The sequence below is a fragment of the Bison bison genome, unplaced genomic scaffold (genome assembly GCF_000754665.1).
Source record: "Bison bison bison isolate TAMUID 2011002044 unplaced genomic scaffold, Bison_UMD1.0 scf7180017862134, whole genome shotgun sequence".
Lineage (NCBI taxonomy): Eukaryota > Metazoa > Chordata > Mammalia > Artiodactyla > Bovidae > Bison > Bison bison.
The window spans coordinates 25487-37744 of record NW_011492706.1 but is presented as its reverse complement, the minus strand read 5'-3'; the positions used below and the strand labels follow the sequence as shown (position 1 = coordinate 37744).

Sequence of the window (12258 nt, the reverse complement as noted above, 5' to 3'; positions counted from 1 at the left end):
CAACCCCATGGACTGCAGCACGCCAGGGCTCCCTATCCATTACCAACTCCTGGAGTTTACCCAAACTCATCATGCCCATTGAGTTGGTGACGCCATCCAACCATTTTATCCTCTATCATACCCTTCTCCTCCTGCCCTCAATCTTTCCCAGCATCAGGATCTTTTCAAATGAGTCAGCTCTTTGCATCAGGTGGCCAAAGTATTGAAGTTTCAGTTTCAACATCAGTCCGTCCAATGAACACCCAGAACTGATCTCCTTTAGGAAGGACTGGTTGGACCTCCTTGCAGTCCAAGGGACTCTCAAGAGTCTTCTCCAACACCACAGTTCAAAAGCATCAATTCTTAGGCACTCAGCTTTCTTTATAGTCCAATTCTCACATCGATACATGACTACTGGAGAAACCATAGCCTTGAGTAGACGGACCTTTGTTGGCAAAGTAATGTCTCTGCTTTTCAATATGCTGTCTAGGTTGGTCATAACATTCCTTCCAAGGAGTGAGAATCTTTTAATTTCATGGCTGCAGTCTCCATCTGCAGTGATTTTGGAGCCCCCCCAAAATAAATTCAGCCACTGTTTCCACTGTTTTCCCATTTATTTGCCATGAAATGTTTGGACAGGATGGCATGATCTTAGTTTTTTGAATGTTAAGCTTTAGATTTTGGGAAAAAAAAATCCAAATTCTACACAAACATTAACTATCCTTACTTGAAAATAAAGTTCTGATGGATTGTCCTCTACCTTGACTGTGGTGATGGTTTCACTGATGCAGCATAAGTACAAACTCATCAAATTGTATACATTAAACATGTACATTATTGTATATCAACCACATCTTCCAATAAGAGATGCTGACAAAATTATAAACTGGGGAGGAAGAATTTGTAATCATCTTTATACTTTTAACACATTTAGGATTAGAGAAATTAGAACTTCCCTAGAAATGCAGATGGAAAACAATTTGCCTGCAATGCAGCAGACCAGGATTCAATCCCTGGACCTAGAAGATCCCCTGGAAGAGGACATGGCAACCCATCCAGTATTCTTGCCTGGAGAGTCCTATGGGCAGAGGAGCCTGGTGGGCTACAGTCAATGGGGTTCAAAGACTCATACATGACTTAGTAACTAACACTTTAACACTAGAGAAGTTTGTTTCACAAAATAGCACGTTAGGACTACAATCTAAGAACTCTGTACCTATACAGTGTAAGAACCTATACCCTGTTAGAGTTTTTAAACATCAAAATTTGACTTATCTTTAAGTTATGGTCTTTTATTACTAGTGTATCTATACCATCATTTGATCTTTGCTGTTGTTCAGTCAGTCAGTCAGTCATGTCCAACTGTTTGCAACACCATGGACTGCAGCATGTCAGGCTTTCCTGTCCTTCACTATTTCTCGGAGTTTGCTCAAACTCATGTCCATTGTGTTGGTGACGCTGTTGAACCATCTCATACTCTGTTGTCCCCTTCTCCTCCTACCTTCAATCTTTCCCATCATCAAGGTCATTTCCAATGAATCAGCTCTTTGCATCAGGTGGCCAAAGTACTGGAACCTAAGCTTCAGTATCACTTCTTCCAATAAATATTCAGGTTTGATTTCCTTTAGGATTGACTGGCGGAGAAGGCAATGGCACCCCACTCCAGTACTCTTGCCTGGAAAATCCTATGGATGGAGGAGCCTGGTAGGCTGCAGTGCATGGGGTTGCTAAGAGTCGGACACGACTGAGCGACTTCACTTTGACTTTTCACTTTCCTGCATTGGAGAAGGAAATGGCAACGCACTCCAGTGTTCTTGCCTGGAGAATCCCAGGGACAGGGGAGCCTGGTGGGCTGCCGTCTATGGGGTCACACAGAGTCAGACACGACTGAAGCGACTTAGCAGCAGCAGCAGCAGGATTGACTGGCTTGATCTTGCAGTCCAAGGGACTCTTCAGAGTTTTCTCTAGCACCACAGTTCAAAGGCATCAATTCTTTGGCACTCAGCCTTTTTTATTGTCCAGTTCTCACATCCATACACAACTACTGGAAAAACAATAGCTTTGACTATACAGACCTTTGTAGGCAAAGTAATGATCTTACTTGATCTTAGATGACTTGCATTAGATAACATATCTAAACATGGTATTGGAAAATATTAGGAAGTACTAATAAAGTTTTAACTACAGGTTTAGAGTAACCTTGGTAATTTATTTAGTAACCTGATTTTGACTAAATTCTAAGATGTTTACCATAAGCCCAGAAAAATATTCAAAAGAACTGACAATGGGAAAATAAAACTGGAAAGATAGAATTTGTTCTATTTTAAAAAGAACTGATTTTCTCACTTGAGGGATATAATGATAGGTGTTGTTAACCAAAGGCTTAAGAGTAAGTGGATCTGATTAAGAGAAGATACTAGGATAGGAATGTGGCAAATATTAGGAAGAAATACATAGTCCCTACTCATTATATTTTTTCCAAATGAATGTTTATTCTATTATGAAATAATTTTCCTAGAATTAAAAAAATATGAGGCATACAATTATTTAATAAACACATGCAAAATATTTTCTTCTATTTTAAATAGTAGGACAAGTAAGATGGTAAGTCTGCTATTCCAGAGGAGAAATCAAGGAATAAATATATAATCAAAAGACTACTGCTCAATATATATTAGAAACTGAAAATACCTAATATATATTGGACTGGTTAACATCATATGATAAAATTGTAACCTTTAGGGTATCATTAGTTAATGTGCCACTTCACAGAGTCTGGAATATATAGTACAGTCAAATATCTACATATTTTACTGTATATTAAATAATTTTTGGATGAACCTATTTACAATCAGATTGCAAAGACAGGCAATCACTTTCATTCTTTATTTCTAAGATTTGGACATTTTTCTCAGTCTTTTAGTTCTGCCAACCCCTGACTTGCCTCCTACCTATTGGCATAATGGGTGGATTTGAACAAGGATATGCTGTATTAGATCCATCCTATTCCATTTCCTGTCATGTACTGTCTACAGACAGATTTCATACTCTTTGAAGTCATTTAGCAAAAGGATCTATCCCAGGTGGTGGGGCAGATGTGGATTTCTAGCACTGCCTACCTAGAGATATAACTCAAGATTTTTTTACGGGATATTCAAAGCTAAGTTTTCAATACCTCTATATAAAACTGGTATTTTCATCTCCATTTACTTACCTTCATTCTAGTTGATTCAGAACTCAAGCAAAAAAATAAGGATGGAATTCCTTCAGAACCCATAATCCCAACAATGTGAAAGACAGACCCAGACACTTTTGTATTATGTAAGTAATATTACAAATTGGAAGCCAAATTTGACAATACACTTCAAAATTCTAAAATGTAAGGCCTTTGCCTCAGAAATTCCTTTTCTGATAAAATAAACTAAGGAAATAAAAGACATTTACATAGAACATAATATGTACTTTTATAATAGCTAAATATGAGAAGCTTTATTAAATAACTATTAATCCATAAGAGGTACAATACAGAAAAATTATAATAAAAATATATATTTTGCATGTAAATATTTACAGTTTTTGGCTTAGAAATTGACCATAAGTATACAACTTTCATATATATATATATATAATGTACTTGTGTAAATATTTTTCCATTGAAAACATAGACATAAAGCCACTTTGTTGTGTTTTCTTAATACTTTGTTGTCTATGGGTTGAAGAGTATCCAGAAATATGTTTACATCAGGACATTATTATTTTACTCTTGGAATGTGTCTAATAAAATGGCAGCATCCTATTTTCTCCAAGGACCTGATTCCCACTGCTGCCTCTGTCAGGTATTTCGCCAAAATTCAGTGCACATTAGATTCATTAGTCATGTTTCAGTTTAAGTCAGGAATGACTCTCTATTTATCCAAACAGCGGGTTCCTGAACATACATCAGAGTCTGAGACAATAAAAAATTCATTTTATTTACTGTGTAAAAATCTATCCTTGCTGAGAGACATCAGCAATTACCATTTTCAAAATCTTCTACGAATAAAATTATATTTCTCACGTATTTTAAATAAATGATTTTGTTACTTCAACTTTAAGACACAAGACTTTTATTCGAAGGTCTAAATGGAATAGAACCTTAATGAGAGTCAGTTGGCAACTCAGAGAGCACTATCCACTTCAAAAACTGCCTGTGAATATGTATGTCCTCAAGAGAGGGGCATTTGTGCATGTGTTTGAGACCATTTATACTTTCAATTTCATCTTGGAGATGATTATGATTACACAGCTAATTAAAGTCATGATTACCTTCCATTGGAGTAAGTTCTTTGGTAATTTAAGTTTTTTTCTTCATTCACCATTCTAGTCCCTTGGTGTCTGTAAACTATCAGACTTATCCATTTAAAACTCAGAGACGGCAATACATTAATCTGGATATATCTTAAAAAAAAAAAAAAAAACCAGCAGTATTTCTAACAGATTTTCACTTTCAGTTCAGTTCAGTTCAGTACAGTCGCTCAGTCATGGCCGACTCTTTGCGACCCCATGAATCGCAGCACGCCAGGCCTCCCTGTCCATCACCAACTCCCGGAGTTTACTCAGACTCACGTCCATCTAGTCAGTGATGCCATCCAGCCATCTAATCCTCTGTCGTCCCCTTCTCCTCCTACCCCCAATCCCTCCCAGCATCAGAGTCTTCTCCAATGAGTCAACTTTTCGCATGAGGTGGCCAAAGTACTGGAGTTTCAGCTTTAGCATCATTCCTTCCAAAGAAATCCCAGGGCTGATCTCCTTCAGAATGGACTGGTTGGATCTCCTTGCAGTCCAAGGGACTCTCAAGAGTCTTCTCCAACACCACACAGTTCAAAAGCATCAATTCTTCAGCCCTCAGCCTTCTTCACAGTCCAACACTCACATACATACATGACCACAGGAAAAACCATAGTCTTGACTAGATGGACCTTTGTTGGCAAAGTATTGTCTCTGCTTTACAATATGCTATCTAGGTTGGTCATAACTTTTCTTCCAAGGAGTAAGCATCTTTTAATTTCATGGCTGCAGTCACCATCTGCAGTGATTTTGGAGCCCAAATAATTAAAGTCTGACACTGTTTCCACTGTTTCCCCATCTATTTCCCATGAAGTGGTGGGACCGGATGCCATGATATTCATTTTCTGAATGTTGAGTTTTCAATCAACTTTTTCACTCTCCTCTTTCACCTTCATCAAGAGGCTTTTTAGTTTCTTTTCACTTTCTGCCATAAGGGTGGTGTCATCTCCATATCTGACATTATTGATATTTCTCCTGGCAACCTTGATTCCAGCTTGTGCTTCTTCCAGCCCAGCATTTCTCTTGATGTACTCTACATAGAAGTTAAATAAGCAGGGTGACAATATACAGCCTTGACGTACAACTTTTCCTATTTGGAACCAGTCTGTTGTTCCATGTCCAGTTCTAATCGTTGCTTCCTGACCTGCATACAGATTTTAGCTTTAGAAATATTAAATTTGAAAGGATTTCACTCATTGGAAATATTCATTGCATATATCATTATAGATGGGTCAGTTATCTGCTCATTCTTTTGCTTCTCAGTAGCTACAGTAGAACCAGACATATCATAGATTCTCAATATGTTTTGAAAGAATTCATGGGTACTCACTAGAACAGTAGAAACAAAGAAAAGTGACCTTCTTATGATATCACTCTTATGAATCAATACAGATTTATACCAACATGTACCTATAATACACTTAGAGTGCCAAATTTCCAACAATATTGCCATCAGTGATCAACTTATAGTGAGCTAATGATAAATACAAATATTTTTGAAATATACCAAACAGAAATACACCTGAACAAAAGTGGTTTACCAGAACATTCACTTAACATCTGGGATCACAGAAGGTAAGAATCAGTGACTAGGAAGGGAGGACAATTTGGGGATCTGGAACTATGGTCTGAGTGAGGATGCCACAGTGAAACACTGAGAGCTTCAGAATTTTCTCAGCTTAGTTCAGAGGGCCAATTCCTTTATCACACTATCCAACAGGGTACCTAATTATGAGCTAGTTATTTCTCTGTTTGATTCTAGATTCGTGCCCCTGTTCTATAGAGATGACTATTAATCATAAGTAATTTATTATCTATCTATCATAGTGTGATGCTGATGTTTCTTACTGTCTTCATAGAAATGACACGCCTTGCTTCACCAGAACTTAGGAGAACACATCTGTAGGTTTCTTGTGGGGTATATTGTAAACCAATACGATATTGTAAAGTAATTAGCCTACAATTAAAATTTAAAAAAAATAAAAAATAAAAGTTTCTAACCAAAAAAAAAAAGTGAAATGATTCATATAACAGACAAGTTAATTTTCAATTGAAAATTCTTTACTCCTTGGAATGGATGAAAAATAAATGACATATGAATCAGTTCTAATGAGGTGGATGAAACTGGAGCCTATTATACAGAGTGAAGTAAGCCAGAAAGAAAAACATCAATACAGTATACTAATACATATATATATGGAATTTAGAAAGATGGTAACAATAACCCTGTATACAAGACAGCAAAAGAGACACTGATGTACAGAACTCTTTGCAACCCCATGGACCACAGCATGGCAGGCCTCCCTGTCAATCACCAACTCCCGAAGTTTACCCAAAATCATGTCCATTGAGTAGATGATGCCATCCAGCCATCTCATCCTCTGTCGTCCCCTTCTCCTCCTGCCCCCAATCCCTCCCAGCATCAGAGTCTTTTCCAATGAGTAAACTCTTCTCATGAGGTGGCCAAAGTACTGGAGTTTCAGATTTAGCATCATTCCTTCCAAAGAACACCCAGGACTGATCTCTTTTAAAATGGACTGGTTGGGTCTCCTTGCAGTCTAAGGGACTCTAAAGAGTCTCCTCCAATGCCACAGTTCAAAAGCATCGATTCTTCAGCACTCAGCTTTCTTTACAGTCCAAGTCTCACATCCATACATGACTACTGGAAAAACCATAGCCTTGATGAGATGGACCTTTGTTGGCAAAGTAATGTCTCTCCTTTTTAATATGCTGTTTAGGTTGGTCATAACTTTCCTTCCAAGGAGTAAGCATCTTTTAATTTCATGGCTGCAGTCACCATCTATTAGGATATGATATACATTTTATGGATTAATTTCTGAAATATTTATTTATGAAATAAATAAACACAAGAGAAAAGCAGGGCTCTTTGATTTTCAAAATGATTTAGATAATATAAATATAAACATAAAATATTTAGAGCAGTGCATCATCTCATTTTTGTTCCCTGTGCACCAATCTCTAAACTGTTTCATCTTCTCTCCTCTGAGGATACTACTCCTGACAGCTGCATGTTGTAGGCTTTTTGCCAACATTATGACACTAAAGAGTCTATAGTGATTTTATTGAATCTGGGCCTCTAAGGACCCTTTTGTTTATTCATTATGTTATAAATATGCTAAATAAAGCAAATGCCAACTTTGTTAATGTGCAAAACTCTCTTTGCCCTGAGAAGTTAGAATATAAAGATCTCCAAAGGCTAAGAAAATTCTTAGTAATTTTTAACTCTTGGAACTGCTTTTTATTTCAGGTACAGGCAGAAAAAGAAATTATCTCCTAGGATTATAATAGCCAGAGTGATTTGTGAGGAAATTGTTTTAATTTTTGGTGATGAATAATAGAAAGACTTATGCAATACCAAACAGCATATAGAGTGAAGTTATGAGCAAGAGAGAACAGAAAGGCACAAATTAATTTTAGCCTTAAGTACCAATGTTGCTAAACAATCACCTGAAGTTATGACTGACTAGCAAAAAGTAAGTATGATAAAGTTTTTATTTTCAGTATTCTTAGTAAGAAATGGTCATAGATTACTATGTAAGAAATACATTATATTTGTGTTTATCAAGTCAGAACTCTTAGTGTATATTTTGATATTTCTTAATGAAACAAAAATTATTTATTGTATGTCAGTTTTAAAATTTATTATCCTTCCAAAGTTAAATTAAGGACAAATTATTTTTAAGCATTAATTGTGAAGTACAATTTGAGCTATATCAAGACAATAAGCACCTACCTTATCCTTGATCACAACATAAACAAAAATATATACACATTAACACATACAAATAAGATCATCTCTCCCATAAAAAGGTCATACAGTCTGATAATTTATCATCTATTTTGACATCCCTCTCTTTCTTTAAAAATACTGATTTATTAGAATGTTTAAAAAAATGAGAAATTAATCAGTTACATCCTAGGTCAATTACTTTCTCAAACTCTGATTTATAACATCTAGGAAAAACTAAGTTTCATGTAATGAACTGTATTAATGATCGAAAAAGACACAATTTTATTTTTTAGAACACTGATAAACTGACTGGAATGTGAAAGGCTGAGTTCAGTATCACAGTTATGTCTTAAGTGCTCACAGCTAGGAGAAGGGAAGGTAGTTAAGCTGTCAAACTGTTCACAGCATCTCAAATTTATCTGCCATGGCTGTACCTGGGTAGCCCCTCACTTGGAAAAGCTTTCAGCCTTCGAGCAAAGAATAAACCAAAACTATTTCCTTGTGTATGATAGTAGCTATAAACCCTGGAGTTTAGTTGGAAACACTATAAATCTGGGCAAAGAGTTGAGCCTTACTCCTTGCATCATTAGCAAGGAGTATATTTACTCTATTTTTTAAGAGCACATTTAAAATGTTTGCTCTAAGACAGGAAAAAAAGTTAAATCACATAAAATAATTCCATTCTGCAGGGGAAATTTCTTAATTGTTGATTGACAAAGGGAAATCCCAAGCCCTGGAGGCATGAACGAACCCTGAAAATAATTGAAGTTGGTATTTTTATAATTAATTAGTAAAAGTTAAAGAATAACCTTAGAAAAAAAGTCCTAGTATTACAAAGTATTTTACCACTAGCTTTCATAACTTATGGATAGACAGACTAAGCCAAAAATATTAGGAACAAAGATAAAATTATCTGATTGAAAGATGAGGCAAGAATGAAAATACAATAGCTATTAACATATATAAAATAAAATACTACTCATAGACAAGATATTCATTTCAAGACAGTCAAGTCAGTTTGCCTGTCATCTATAGCCAGTATTGAGCACTCATTTTGGCTTCATTACACTCTTTTCAAGTGTCTCTGAATTTTTCCAGATGACTGGGCAAAAGCAGAAATCCTTGATGAGAAACCACACAGTAACAACATTCATCCTGCTGGGACTGACTGATGACCCACGAATGAAAGTTCTAGCTTTCATCTTTCTTTTTTTCACCTACATGTTGAGTGTAGCTGGGAACCTGACCATTATCTTCCTCACCCTCACAGATGGCCATCTCAGGACAGCCATGTACTTGTTTCTCCAAAATTTCTCTTTCTTGGAAATCTCATTCACAACTGCCTGTATTCCCAGATTTCTGTACAATATATCAACTGGTAACAAGGCCATTACCTACACTGTTTGCGCTATTCAAGTATTTTTTACTTACCTTTTTGGGATAACGGAATTTTTTCTTCTGGCCACTATGTCCTTTGACCGCTATGTGGCTATCTGCAAACCCCTGCATTATGTAACCATCATGAATAACAGAGTCTGCCACAGGCTTATTATCAGCTGCTGGATGGCTGGTTTGTTAATCATCATTCCCCCACTTAGCCTGGGCCTCAATCTGGAATTCTGTGACTCTAATGTCATTGATCATTTTTTCTGTGATGCCGCTCCCCTTCTAAAGATATCATGCTCAGACACATGGTTCATAGAGAGAATTATTCTAGTGTGTGCTGTCTTGACTTTCATCATGACCCCCGTGTGTGTTATTCTGTCCTACATGTATATCATCATGACAATTCTAAGATTATCTTCTTCTCAGCAAAGGAAAAAAGCCTTTTCAACCTGTTCTTCCCACATAGTTGTAGTTTCCATCACCTATGGCAGCTGCATCTTCATCTATATCAAACCTTCAGCCAAGAAAGACATGGCTCTTAATAAAGGAGTCTCTCTTCTCATTTCTTCTATTTCACCAATGTTGAACCCATTTATTTATACTCTAAGAAATAAGCAAGTAAAGGAAGCTTTGCAGAAATTCATCAAAAAGATTGAATTCTTCTTAAAGAAGTAAGAAAAAAAAGTAGTTGGTCATAATGAAAGAATAAATATTTTCTCAACTTTACTAGTAACATTTTAATCATAATCAAGCCTTCCCTTAATCCAAGTCTATGCCCCAACCACCAATGCTTAAGAAGCTAAGTTGACTGATTTTATGAAGACCTACAAGATCTTCTAGAACTAACAACAACAACAACAAAAACATGTCTTTTTCATCATAGGGGATTAGAATGCAAAAGTACAAAGTCAAGAGATACCTGCCTTGGAGGACAAAATTTCCTATGACAAAGGCTAACAGAGTTTCATAGAGAGAACACATTGGTTAGCACACACCCTCTTCCAACAACACAAGAGATGATTCTACACATGGATGTCACAAAATCATCAAAACTTAAATCAGATTGATTATATTCTTTGCAACTGAAGATTGAAAAGCTCTATACAGTCAGAAAAACAGACATGGAGCTGACTACGGCTCAGATCATCAGCTCCTTATTGCAAAATACAGGCTTACATTGAAGAAAATAGGGGAAACCACTAGATCATTCAAGTTTGACCTAAATCAAATCCCTTATGACTGTACAGTGGAGGTGATGAATAGATTCAGGGGATTAGATCTGGTACACAAAATGCTTGAAGAACTACGGATAGAGGTTCATAACATTGTACAGGAGGTGGTGATCAAAACTATTCCAAGGAAAAGAAATGCAAAATGGCAAAGTGGTTGTCTGAAGAGGTATTACAAATAGGTGAGAAAAGAAGAGAAGTGAAAGGCAAAGGAGAAATGGAAAAATATACCCAACTGAATGCAATGTTCCAGAGAAGAGGGAGGAGAGATAAGAGAGCCCCCTTAATTGAAAAAGGCAAAGAAGTAGAGGAAAACAACAGAATGGGAAACACTAGAGATTTCTTCAAGAAAATTGGAGATGTCAAGGGCATATTTCATGAAAAGTTGAGCACAATAAAGGACAGAAATGGTAAGGACCTAACAAAAGTGTAAAAGATTAAGGAGTGGCAAAAATCCACAGAAGAACTCTGGATTTATGAGAAGAAAAGGCCTTAATGACTCAGATAATCACGATGGTGTGGTCACTCACCTAGAGCCAAACATCCTGGACTGTGAAGTCAAGTGTTCCTTAGGAAACATTACTACAAATAAAGCTAGTGGAGTTGATGGAATTTCAGCCGAGCTTATTAAAATCCTAAAAGATGAGGGTGTTAAAGTGCTGCATTCAATATACCAGTAAATTTGGAAAACTCAGCAGTGACCACAGGACTGGAAAAGGTCAGCTTTCATTCCAATCCCAAAGAAAGGCAATATAAAAGAATGTTCAAACTACCATACAGTCACACTCATTTCACAGGCTAGCTAGGTAATGCTCAAAATCCTTCAAGCTAGGTTTCAGCAGTTTGTGAACTGAGAACCTGCAGATGTACAATCTGGATTTAGAAAAGGCGAGGAACCAGAGATCAAACTGCCAAAGTCCATTAGATCATAGAAAAAGCAAGGGATTCCAGAAAAGCATCTACTTCTGCTTCATTGACTACACTAAAGACTTTGACTCTGTGGATCACTACAAACTGGAAAATTCTGAAAGAGATAGGAATACCAGACAAGCTTACCTACCTCCTGAGAAACCTGTATGCACATCAAGAAGTAACAGTTAGAACCAGACATACAACAGACTGATTCAAAACTGGGAAAGGAGTATGTCCAAGCTATATATTATCACCCTGCTTATTTAACTTTTATACAGAACACAATATGTGTAATGCTGGCCTGGACGAATCACAAGCTGGAATTAAGATTGCCAGAAGAAATATAAACAACTACCAATATGCAAATGATACCACTCTAATGACAGAAAGCAAAGAGGAACTAAAGAACTTTGATGAGAGGAGAGTGAAAAAGATGGCTTAAAACTTAAAGGCATCCAGTTCCATCACATTATGGCAAATAGTGAAAAAGTAGAAATAGTGACAGTGAATTTTATTTTCCTGGGCTCCCAAATCACTGAAGACAGTAACTGCAGCAATGAAATGAGAATACACTTCCTCCTTTGAAGAAAAGCTATGACAGACATAGTGTATTAAAAAAATAGAGACATCACTTTGCTGACAAAGATTCATATAGTAATACCTACAGTTTTTTCT

General features: G+C 36.5%; 1 protein-coding gene across 1 annotated transcript; it reads left to right on the top strand.

Moving 5' to 3' along the window:
- Positions 1–9181: 9181 nt before the first annotated feature.
- LOC104983245 (olfactory receptor 6C2-like) lies at positions 9182–10117 on the top strand. The gene has a single exon (XM_010832685.1). The coding sequence runs from the start codon at positions 9182–9184 to the stop codon at positions 10115–10117; it is 936 nt and encodes a 311-aa protein (XP_010830987.1).
- Positions 10118–12258: the final 2141 nt, after the last annotated feature.

What these genes read in the sequence shown, in the direction of transcription:
- LOC104983245 (XM_010832685.1), top strand. Translation starts at nt 9,182, where the DNA reads ATGAGAAACCACACAGTAACAACATTCATCCTGCTGGGACTGACTGAT.